Source organism: Podarcis gaigeae (assembly GCF_964106915.1).
Source record: "Podarcis gaigeae genome assembly, chromosome: 2".
Lineage (NCBI taxonomy): Eukaryota > Metazoa > Chordata > Lepidosauria > Squamata > Lacertidae > Podarcis > Podarcis gaigeae.
Genome location: NC_139679.1, coordinates 97,175,424 through 97,188,158, shown reverse-complemented (window position 1 = coordinate 97,188,158; position 12,735 = coordinate 97,175,424). Strand labels below are relative to the sequence as shown.

Genomic DNA, 12,735 nt, shown 5'->3' with positions numbered 1-12,735 from the left:
GGACGCATATACAATCAGTGCCATCCAAGAGTGGCTGGCGTGGAGGAGCTAGTGTTATGAAAGGGAGAAAAACTTCTCTTATTTTTTTCATGCTTTGCATAATTTTATAGACTTCTATCACGCCAACCTTTTCTCTAAACTAAGATGTGCCAAACTTTACCCCATTCATCATTTTGGTTGCCTCTTTCTAAACCCTTTCCCAATTCTACAATATCCTCTTTGAGGCAAGATGACCAGAACTGTACACAGTGTTCCAAATACGGCCACAACATAGATTTGTATGACAACATAATGAGATCAGCAGTTTTGTTTTCAATTCCATGGCTAATGATCCCTAGCATGGAATTTGCCTTTTTCACAGCTGCTGCACCCTGGTGGGTCAACATCATCATTGAGCTACCTACTATGACTCCAAGGTCTTGTTCCTGGTTGTTCATTGTCAGCGTCTGAGTCACCTCTGTTGCTGGCAACAGGCCAAAAGGAAAGACGTCCCACCAACGCAGGTATGGTTGCTAAATGGTATGGTTTTATTGTACATGGTGCATGCCTATGTCTAAGAGGGACTTTACTATGTTGCTATGGAAGCCAAATAAAGTAAAGTTAGAGAATGACAGTGACATATTCTAGAACAGGGGTCAGCAAACTTTTTCAGGAGGGCCGGTCCACTGTCCCTCAGACCTTCTGGGGGACCGGACTATATTGGGGGGGGGGAGTGAATGAATTCCTATGCCCCACAAATAACCCAGAGATGCATTTTAAATAAAAGGACACATTCTACTCATGTAAAAATACGCTGATTCCCAGACTGTCCACAGGCCGGATTTAGAAGGCAATTGGGCTGGGGCAGGCCCCTGGGCCTTAGTTTGCTTACCCATGTTTTAGACTAGAACATCTTGTGATGTTCAGTGCTGAGCTGCCTCTCCAATGTTTCCTCAATGAGACGAAAGCGATTTATGAGCCCTTTTTGAAATTTTAGTAATGGCTTCTTCAGTCCTGATTCTGTAAATACTGTGGACATGCTGTACTGTTAGGTCTTTGAAAAATATAGACAAATGTTTACTCTTATGTATAAAAATAGCATATCAGGGTGGTGGCCTTGAAGAACACTTATATTTCTTTTTAAATAAAGAGAGAGAGAGAGAACCCAATAATAAATGCAGTTCTGAATAGATGTGTACGAGTTTATAAAACTTTTAATAATGCTAGTTAAAATGCACAAATCTTAATTCATAAATACAAATGAACTAGTACAAAAATTAAAAAGGGGAAATTGATTCATTTAGAAACACATTGAATTCCAATGGCTGCCTCTTGTAGGATTAAATGGGTTGTTATCAGTGCAGTCAGAACGATTTCCAAAATACTAAATGCTAATCCAGTAATGCTGCCTAGAAGAGAATGCACATTCCTCTAGCTCATTGTGAGGAACTAAATAAATCTTTGGTACTGTAATAAAAAGCAGAACAAAAACTCCAATAATTAGTGCGGGGAGGAAAACACACACAAACTAATGTTGAGAATTTTCACATTCATGCTTCAAAGTGTAATCAACTTTTCTTCTCTATCGAAAAATGTATTTAAGGCGCCATCATAGCTTGCAACTAGATAAAGTTGAACTAGTTAAGTTTACAATAAAAATTACTATGCATTTGATACTGACCTTCATGGGTGAAGAACACATCTGATATGATTGCAGGGGGTTAAGAAGGGAAGATCTGTTTTATAAAAAGTTTGCTAAACGAGATTTGTTAAGGTTCCCATTTTAAGTGAGAGCACAGCAGAGGGGTTTAAGTTTTGGTGTTTTGTTTTTTTTAAAAAAAGAAATATTATACTTATTATTATTTTTAATTCAAACTATATTAGGCACCTCTGGAACAAAGAGTTGCGATTTCATTCACACACACCCAATAGGTATTTGAAATAGCTAAAAACAAATGCCAAACAAGAACTGACTGCTCCACACCTGATGGCAGCTTCCATACCATAATCAGCATAACTGCATCTGTTCCAGTGTGACTATGATCACAGAAATCAACAGTGATACATCATCACAAACAATGCTTCAACCCGAGCAATGTCCAGCTTCAAGCCTACCCGTGCTCTCAGGACAGATATGGGCCATCACCAAGTGAGAACCAGCCCCTTATTTTAAGCGGCTTGTATCTAAAGAGTTTAAAATTAGTCACATCAGAAGTTTATTTTCAGTCAATGGGCTCTGTTCAGTGATCATTAAAATATATTTACAGTATGCGCATTATCAGTGCATAAGCAGAGGACATTGGAAGCAACCCAGGTACTGTGCAAGCTCCATTCATTTCCATGGAGCTTGAGCAGGATTCCCCTTGGATTTCTCCCACTGCCTATTAGGACAGTGCAAATTACAACCTCTCTGGGGGACAAATCTGTGTGTATCTCTTAACATGATAGGAATGTCTCAAAGCAAAGTATTACAGAAAAACATGGTTCACAAAGCTATTAATTTCTCTAGGTACAGCAAGTCTAGAAAGAGCAGCATATCATGCCTGTGCATATTTGCATTTGAACTAGGTATAGTAAACTACTTAACTGTAAAGTCTTCTACCTTAAAAAGAAAGGAATACTAAGTAAAAGTGACTTTTTTTTTTGTTAAGCAGTCATGAAAGGAAACATCACAATCAGCAACTGAGGCAGCAATACTCCTTGCTTTTGAATAGCACCAGCTCAAGAGGAATATAACAATCTAAAATAACCAGGCTTTGTGGTGCTTTTGCAAGTGTTTTTGTCCATCTTTTCACTGTGATGATCTCAAAAAAAAACCAAAAAACCTAAAAATTACAACTTGAGTTCAGGACTGTCTCCTGTGTTAATGTCTCCTGCGTCCACCTTCAAAAGCATGATGCTCTTTGTGAGCTGAAAGGCAAGATGACACAATTATTAAATATGCAAGTATTAAATACATTTTGTTGATTAAAGTCACTTGAACAGCACACTCTGCTTCATGCTACATGCACAATTTTTACTTACGTTTATAAAAAACTGCTTTAAAAGATGTTTGGGGCAAAAGTTCATAGATCTTTTCTAGAACTGTAGCTTCACTTGCTAACGATGCATTTACATTCCAAACTTGAACAACATCTTCCCGATCACGGACACTGACGCTAACTCCTATTACTTCATCACCTGCCAAGAGAAAGCATCATCATCATCATCATCTAAAAACTATTTTTTTTACTGGAGCCAGTATGGACTCTTAACCCCAAATCAAAAACACACCATGAATAAAAAACAACAAATTAGTCCTAAAGGACATGTTGTGAGGTGGTGGAATTTTACTGTAAACATGCTTTTTGTACAACTTTCCCATGTAACTGGTATAAATTCTACCTCAATAATTAAGACCTATAAATAGGTAACTTTAGTATTAAGCTTATAGAGATTTTTGAAATGTGCTGCTCTGTTTGTGCTTTTGGCTTGTTTTTGTTGGGTTTGACTGAACCACAGGGGTCTGGGAGATGGCAAATAATCCAACCCTGCATGGCTTTCCAAACCAATCAAATAATAACATTATTTTATTTTACTACCCATTGACACATATTACCGTAGATTCTGGCGTATAAGACGACTTTTTATTTATTTATTTTTTAATGAATATTTATTAGCATTTTCAAAAAAGGAAAAAAATATATATAAAAACAAAAACAGAAATAAACAAAAAATAACACAAATACAAAAATCCAAAACTTAAAAACAATTAAAACCACTTAAAAGTTCAAATACTTATTTTCTTTTAACTTGTTTCTCAGACCTCCTCACACCTCCCCTTCTTGTATTCCAATTTAAACTATTAGCTCAGCAAATCCTTATTCTAACATGTTATTATTTTACTTTTCTTCTTTCTTCCATTTCCTCAATTTATATTTACAAACCTTATTTTCATTTAATTTAGACCATTTTAAAAACCAATTTTGACTTATCCAAATTTACACATTAATATTTATACCTCATTATTTTTTCTTAAACGTTTTTCCTAAAGTCGACCAAAATTTCCCTTCCACGACTTTCCCAATTTCCATACCAATAGCAAAACAAAATAAAAACAGAGCCAACTATATTTATATACCCTTTGGATTCCCAAACTCCACCCACTCTTTTCCCGGTTTCAGTCCCCAACAAAAGTCCATCAGTCTCAATATACTGTTTAGCCTGGAGATCTCACGTCCAAGGCTCTCAATTCTCTCTCAGTTCCTCTCTGCCGGTCTTTTTGATAGTCCTTAATGTTAAACTCCAAATCTCGAGTAAGCTCCGGCCCAACAGGATCCATGTTTCTACCAGCCAGACCTCCATATTTAAAAGTAAAACCTATGGGGTACTTCAAATCCTGTTTTGTACTCCTTTCAAGTCCAAATATCCCCCAAGCTCCAGCTTCCACCTTGATCAAATTTATAATCCTTCGGTCTACAGATCTCCACATAAGAATATCTCTCTGTGCTCCACTCTCCAATTCAGGCCAGGCTCTCCACATCAGATTTTTATTTTCCTTTTTTATCATCATGTCAGGCCTCAAATTGCAACTCTCCTTTAACATCTCCCAAATTTCAGCTCCTCCTTCCTTTTCTTCAGGAGCAACATATGTCACCTGCTCCATATTGTCAAAGCTCTCCGTTTTCTCTATTTGTTCAGTTGAATAGGCTTCCTGTTTCAAATCCTTATCAGATTCAACAATGTTATTTACTGTCAAGTCCAGAGTTGGAACATTTGTAGTCAAAACATTGATTTGGCCTTGTAACTTTCCCAAGAGAACAAATACCGTATTTTTCGCTCTATAACACGCATCTGACCATAACACGCACGTAGTTTTTAGAGGAGGAAAACAAGAAAAAAATATTCTGAACAAAACAGTGGGTGCATGATTTTTATGGTTCATGCTGTGGCCACAGACATGTGATCTGATGGTGAGTTTGGGGTAGCCCAATGCAAAAATCCTGAGGATCCATGTGGATCCGTGCTTTGTAACCACGTTTTAAGTGGGGAGGGAAGGAAAAGCACTCAAGGGACAAGGAGCATGCGTGGAGAAGGAGCTTTTCGGTGAGCTGAGCGGGGAGGAGGGAGGGAAAGAGCACTGTTGCTTTAAAGGTATACTTAAGGTACTTGCCCTGTGCCTGGTTTTTTTTCCATTTAACAGTTTGCAGCCTTTTCCTTCCGCTCCTTGTTTTGAGGCAGAGTAGATTTGAGCAAGTGAGGAGGACTTGGATTGCAGGGGATTCACCATTAGCTGTGTAAAAGCGCTCCTCCTTGCAGCCTGAGTGATAAGCAGCCACCAGCAGCAATAGAATGGAGCACAAAAAAGTGATAGGGGCACTAGGACCCAGACAATGCTCGAATCTATCCTGCCTGAAAACAAGCTGCTCCCTCCCAGCGGATCAGCTGAGACGCGGGGATTTGCGAAGTTTTCCCCTCTCCCTCATCCCCAGCCTTTTTTCTTTAACTTCCTGGTTTTCACTGCGTGGCTCAGAGCTCGAGGTTGGTTTTATTTTGCTGCTGGTTGCTTAAATTTTATCTTTCCTGCCGTCCCTCTGCAGCCTCATTGCTCTGTTTAGAGAGCGCACGGACCTTTGCTAGCGTCTGTCCCTCCTCCCGTGTAAGCGGCTGCTGCCCGCTTTGCTGCCATGGCTCTCCTTCCCTCCCTCCTCCCCGGCTCCAGGTCGCTTTAAAGCAAGCAAAGCGAGAGAGCCTCGTAGAGTGTGTAAGCGGCTCCGCTCTGCTTGACTGACGGCAGCCATGGCTCCGATCCGTGCATTCGCTCCTTAACACGCACAGGCATTTTCCCTTACTTTCTAGGAGCAAAAAAGTGTGTGTTTTGGAGTGAAAACTACGGTACGCTGTCCAATTCAACTTGGATTTTCCCTCCTCCAGCCATTCCTGTAATGTCACTAAACCCCTCTAGGGGGATTTTAGTTCCTTAATATTCCTTTCAGCTCAAGTCCAAAAGTCAAGTTATTTTGTATCAGCCCTTCCTTATTTTCAACAGATTATTACAAATTAACCAGCAGAAGCAACAGAAACAAGGTTCTCTTTTTCCGTCTTGACAGCTAACTTGATAGCTATCAAACTTTTCAGTATTTCATCAACAGGCTCTCTTGCGGGACACTCCAGGGTCCGGGGGGGGGGGGTGAAACTTCAGCTCCCAAAATTAATCTTATTATCCTCCAGTAAAAAATTTTGTAGTGTCAAAACCGTGAAATTAAAGTCTTTTACTAAAAAGAAAGAAAAGATTCTCTCGACCTTAGCTAGCAGGTCCTTTGCTTTGAATTGTTTACAAAGAGGGGGGGTGGACTTCCTTTTTAACCCTTCCCCGCTCGTTCCTGATCCACCAAATTTTTCTTTAAAGCTCCAATTTCCGTATTACTCACAAGTTGATGTTTTAGAGTCCGATTGTTCCAAGGAAAAAGTCAGCGCTCTCCGATAATGGCTTGCGGCTTCACTCCGCAGAGGAAGGAGTACTCTCAGCACCGCACCGCACCCCTTCCCCATTCCGAAGCCTCTAAAAAGGCTCCTTCACGGATTGGGGGGGCGCAAATGGTGCCCGCCGAGTCACTACGCTCACAGGCTTCCGCGCCTGTGATTTTAAGGGTCCCCGCGTCGCTGCAGCGGCAAGACCCAGTCTCTGCAGAGCCGATTCCCTCCGGAGCTCGGAGGGAATCCACCATTAATCGATGGCGCCAACCCGGAAGTCTCTATAAGACGACTTTTTAACCCCAGAAAAGAGGTTAAAAAGTCAGGGGTCGTCTTATGCGCCGGGCAGCACGGAGTGGAGCCCGCCTGCTGCAGTGGCGGCAGCTCCAAAGCAACAGCAGCCGGTGGCGGGCTCCGCTCCGGGCGGCTTTCTCCCGGTGCGGAGCTGTCCAGTGTATTAGGTGACTGGGCTTATAAGACGAACCCCCAAATTGCAGCTGCCAATTTGGGGGGTCGTCTGATACGCCCAGTCGCCTAATACGCCGGAATCTACGGTACTTATTCTATCACTGTGAAACAGACATCACCAACCTGCGGCCCTCCAGATGTTTTGGGGGTGCCTGCTGTAAAATAAGTGTACCTATAAAAGGCCATTTATTTATTTATGGCTGGAACTATATTGGGTATACAAAGCCGGGGAGGGAGACCAATGAGGCAAATTCAGATTTTAACACAGAAAAGCACCTATCCTATTTCTAATGCTATTTGCTAGCATTATCCCAAAAAGTGCTACATAAGAAAATATGACACTACAGATAAAAGTGCAGAGCAGTAAAAAGGTCACAAACCACATTATGGGGATAATGTAAACAACTGAGCCCTGTATCTGATTTTTATATATTACATGCACACACAAAAAGACCAAACATGGTCAGGCAGTAGCTGAATGCCTGGCTCAATGCATGTTTTCTCAGAAGACAATCCTGTTAATTTCAATGGACTTTCACCCAGGTAAGTGTATACAGGATTACTGCCCTAACCACCAGTATAATTCTGTCTGCTCTAATTATTCAGGGAGGGGGGACTATTTAGACATCCCAATCACTATATATAGTAGACATAACGTAAAATGGTACAACAATTGCATTGTTTTGTGTTTTTAGACAATTAGAGAGGTCCCAAAATCACTAAGACTAAATCTAAGCATGATTGGCAACACTGATATTCTATTATATGAAACTTAATAGAATTTGTATTTTGTTGTTGAAGGTAAGCCTGTTTTCCGAATAAAAGCATGGAAATCTAGAGAGATGCAAAGAACATCAGCATGATTCATGAATCCTGTGTGTAAAAAGCTGGAGTGCCTAACATCTCTAGGACCCTGATTGCAGTGTGTGGTGCAGGCTTTCTGTTGGTGCATAATCAGGCACTAAGGGAGGCAGAATCTTTTGCCAAAGCACCAGTGCCTTCTTATGCTTTATTTGTCTTGACTTGGTCAAGAACTACTCCTTTCGAATCATTAACCAACACAGCAGGAGGATGCCTTTCCACTGTTAATGACCAAAAGTGATGGCAGCCAATGAAAGAGCAACCTCTTTCTTCTAGGTTCTCTCTTCTTCCTTTGAGTCACTTTGTGCAGGATCTGTGGCAGTCCTGTTCCCACTCTCTGTCCACAAAACTACAAAAAGCGAGCAATACTGATATGTCAAAAGTAGGATGGCAAGTGAAGACATTTACATTCTTTTCCTGGCAAGGATCAAACAGTTGGATAATTCTCTTGGATTATGGAGGTTGCCTGAACGAAGTTGGAGAAAATCAATCCCTCTCCCTAGGCTTAATCAGGCAAAGGGACAATGCACTTTGATAGGATGAAAAGTGTCAGCAGGGGATTTTTATTTGTAAGTTGTGCTAGCAAAAATCAAGACAAAAGCAAATAACAGGAAGTACTTTCTCACCTCCTGCACAGCGGTCTGTAAACTGTTCCCCAATTGTAGCAAGCAACAGCTCTTTCCAAACTGCAGACTAGCAAAAAAACAAGAAAATGAAGAACCTGGTTACGTTGCAGCAAGTATTCCATCTGCAGTTTGAACAGCTATATTGTCCACAATAGCCACAACATTATTCTGGTGCATTTTATTACAATTTCACATGAATTATATCTATACATTTAACTTGAACATATTCAACAGGTGATATCCAGCTAATTCATGCTCAAAGCAGAACCATAAAACCAGTGGACTTGCCCATTAATTTCATAGGGTCTACTCAGAGTATGATTTAGTTGGATATCACACCAACTTCAATCAAGACTTCAATGATCATGCATCCAAATCTGTTCTGGAGCAAACCAGATACTATAGGCAGAAAAGAGGGCAAAAGTAAAAGTGAACTTGATATGCCACCTTTCACTTCCCTTAAGGAGTCTCAATGCGGCCAACAATCACCTTTCCCTTCCTCCCCTATAACAAACACTCTGTGAGGTGAGTGGGGCTGAGAGACTTCAGAGAAGTGTGACTAGCCCAAGGTCACCCAGCAGCTGCATGTGGAGGAGCGGGGAATCAAACCCAGTTCGCCAGATTACGAGTCCACTGCTCTTAACCACTACACCACACTGGCAGACATAAAATGTCTTGAGCTGTCCATGATTAAATAAATAAATAAATAAATAAATAAATAAATAAATGGCCATCTCATTATACAACTGAAGTTTAGTGTGAGTGATCCTTTACTGTTAAATAAGTAGACCACACGCACCTGCATCACCATAACCAACTGGGTACGACTATATACAATGTTAAGCACGTACCGTATTGTCTTTGGGGACCTTCATTTTCCATACACCTCCCTTGGCATTGCTTTCTTCTTCCCTGAGTTGTGAGGAAAAAACAAAGCTTGGCTGCACAGACTGGCAATTTTTTTACACCTAGGTACAGTGCAAAGGCACAGATTCCAACAGCCCAGAATCTTACCTATTTAAACATAAAACATAAAAATAAATGCAGGTTTTTAAGCTCTGAAGCAGGGGGGAATTTGTAGGGAATTCTCAGAATGTAGGAAAGGACCAAATAGGATGCCTAATGGTCAACAGGTCAGGCTTTAGTTCAAGCATAGGCAAACCCGGCCCTCCAGATGTTTTGAGACTACAGTTCCCATCATCCCTGACCACTGGTCCTGTTAGCTAGGGATCATGGGAGTTGTAGTCCCAAAACATCTGGAGGGCTGAGTTTGCCTATGCCTGCTTTAGTTCTTCACCCCTTCCCAAGCCAACACAATAAATCAGTCAAAATAATAATAATGGAAAGCTTATTCATACTTTATATAAGTTGCAGGACTTGAAGTACTTTGAGAAAAAAATGAAACCTATTTTGCTACTGTTCTCCAGCACCTGCTGCCTGAAACAACTGCTTCACACTGCCTAACGGTAGGCAGACTCTGAGTAATCTGCTGGTGCATGAAAAGATTTTTCTGAACATAGCCTGATCATACCTAAACATGTATTTATCACGGATCATATCCAACAAGTTCGTCCCAATAATGCAAAGACCATCTTCCTGTGTGATGAGACTTTTCTCCCCTCCCTGCCCAATCTGCTTCAAAGGGCTGGAGGAACCTCTAGAACAGATTGAAGGATGCATAGGGAGAGGACATCCTGGTGCACAGGTGAAAATCTTTGCACTAATAGAATAACTTTGTTGAATACAATACTGCAATTTAGGTAACCCTACTTCAGAACCTAACAGTTATGATACAAGTATACATTCTAGTGCCATTTAAAGCAAAATCTGGGTTGTGGATAGGCAGTTTTGCTGGTGAAAGTTTCAAAATAAGTGAAAACGGCAAGGAAGGCACGCAAGTCTATGGTTTATTATATATAATAAATACACTCCTCAAACATTATTAATTATAATCTTGATTATTATACCACATTTCATGAATTAGAAGACAAAAACAAGGCCACTATCAAAATAATTAAAAGGAAATGACTTAGCTGTGACATTAGTGCTACCCATTTTCCCCTTAAAAAAAGGGACTGTGAAACTTTTGATCAAGGGGACTTCAGAAGAAACAAGCACATTTTTTCAATTATGACCTTCAAACTATGGCCCCTCTTAGATGCAGCTTTCAAATACAAGTGCAGCTATGAAAGGAAACAGAACAGCTTTCATTTCCCTTTGGCATCCTTCTAGCATAGAAAAAAAGGGAACAAATCCCTATAAGCAAGTCTAAAATAATTTTGGAAGAGATAAAAAGACTTGCCCAAACATACAGCTCACCTTGATCTTGGGTATAATGACTTTTTGCATCAGGTGCGGGCAGGACTTGTCAGCAAACTAGGTGAGGCTCACCAAAGCAGCAATTTTATCAAGTGTTGCTCACTTTTGCAATCTGCCCATGTTTAAACCTATACTGTAGACTGGTGCAGCCCCTCATAGCATTAACTTCCTGAGTCTGCAAGATTGGCATAATGGTTTGTTGCCTTTCCCCATTGATGGCCAGTACTTTTTTCAGAACTGTAGCTTAAGCAGCAAGTGTCTTTTAAAAAAAAACACATCTGTGTTTTTTAAAAAATGTGTTCATTTGTACAGAGTGTTTTATGATTTACAGTACCTGACATTCAGAAGACATCTTAAGGCAGCCCTGTTCAGGGAAGTTTTTAACGTGTGATATTTTACTGTATTTTTGGGTTCTATGGAAGCTGCCCAGAGTGGCTGGGGAGGCCCAGCCAGATGGGCGGGGTATAAATAATAAGTTATTATTATTATTATTATTATTATTATTATTATTATTATTATTAGTCTTGCTTTCCTCAGTAGACTCCTCTCATGGTTTTAAGGGAAATACATTGTGCATGTAACAAGAACGTGCACCGCATTTTGGTCTTAGGTTTTAAAAAGCAGGTTGTCAGCATCAACATTCAAGTAAGCAGAAGTTTGATTCAAGTCAGCAAGATCCATAGGAGTGTTTTGCTTTTGTTATTTGTATAAATACATTCATTGGGACATGAGTGGTGCTGTGGGTTAAACCACAGAGCCTAAGGCTTGCGGATCAGAAGGTTGGCAGTTCAAATCCCCACGATGGGGTGAGCGCCCATTGTTCAGTCCCAGCTCCTGCCAACCTAGCAGTTCGAAAGCACCTCAAAGTGCAAGTAGATAAATAGGTACCACTCTGGCGGGAAGGTAAACGGCATTTCCGTGCGCTGCTCTGGTTCGCCAGAAGCAGCTTAGTCATGCTGGCCACATGACCCGGAAGCTGTACACCAGCTCCCTCGGCCAATGAAGTGAGATGAGCGCCGCAACCCCAGAGTCGGCCGCGACTGGACCTAATGGTCAGGGGTCCCTTTACCCTTTATAAATACATTGGACATGGCTACTTCAGGCATGTCCAAGACCTTGAGCACACCCAGCAGGATATTGCACTTTGTGAGCATAAGATGTGCCCCACCACCGCCACCCGCAAAACCCCACTTGTATCTCTGCATTTGTATCCATTTCAAAGGTGGTCTGCCACATGAAAAAGTGATCTACTGTTCAAGAAACATAAATCCAAAGCTTCATGCTGAGAGAGGGCAACTGATTGCATAGTTCCCTGAAGCCCAGCCTTGTCTATGCAGCACTTGCCACAAATAACCAAAATTTCAACATATTTTAACTTGATTTTGCAAAGCCTACTTTTAGGCAATTATATGCGAAAATCGTATTGCATAATATTAACGTTTTAAAAACACCATGGGCAAACAAAAACCATTTCAGTGTAATTTATCATGTTTACTAAACATAATTGTTGTCGGTTTTTTTTAAAAAAATAACCTTCTGATGTTCCCCCTGCCCCGCCTCTCCATTTTTTTTCTATCCCTCCCCCCCATTTCTTCTAACTTACACATAAATAAGCAAATAATGAATGCAGTTTGTGCCCAGAGCGCCATAATAATATGAATATAAACATACCACAGCGGCCGTCTTTCTCCACGCATTAAATGATAACTACATCTCAGAGGCAGGTTTGTCACAGGAGGAATATTGTTATAAACACTCCAGAAGATCTAAAGAGAATTATTACACTTCGTAAATTCACACGTAACAGCATGGCATTTCCTTGCTTTGTTTAGCTCTGTGGTACAGCACATGCTCTGTCTGAAAGAGGTGCCAGGTTCAATCGCTGGCATCTCCAGATAAGGAAGACCACCCCCCGCAAGAGGGTCACTGCCAGTCCAAGGAACTGACTTGGTATAAGAGAGCTCTCCATGTTCGGAAATAGGGAACAGGGTTTGCTCATTTTTTCCACATGCTCCCCTAACCTGAAGGA

At 40.9% G+C, this 12,735-nt stretch overlaps 1 protein-coding gene across 1 annotated transcript in view; it reads right to left on the bottom strand.

Annotated features, from left to right (window-relative positions):
* Nucleotides 1-1,175: 1,175 nt before the first annotated feature.
* EIF4E3 (eukaryotic translation initiation factor 4E family member 3) overlaps nucleotides 1,176-12,735 on the bottom strand; it is a 29,778-nt gene continuing 18,218 nt past the window's right edge. Inside the window, exons 3-7 of the mRNA XM_083725308.1 lie at nucleotides 12,378-12,472; nucleotides 9,239-9,299; nucleotides 8,388-8,454; nucleotides 3,004-3,159; nucleotides 1,176-2,889 (exon numbers count right to left, since the gene is read on the bottom strand). Coding sequence (XP_083581434.1) covers nucleotides 2,843-2,889; nucleotides 3,004-3,159; nucleotides 8,388-8,454; nucleotides 9,239-9,299; nucleotides 12,378-12,472 — 426 coding nt within the window. The 3' untranslated portion in view covers nucleotides 1,176-2,842. The remainder of the gene's footprint in view (nucleotides 2,890-3,003; nucleotides 3,160-8,387; nucleotides 8,455-9,238; nucleotides 9,300-12,377; nucleotides 12,473-12,735) is intronic.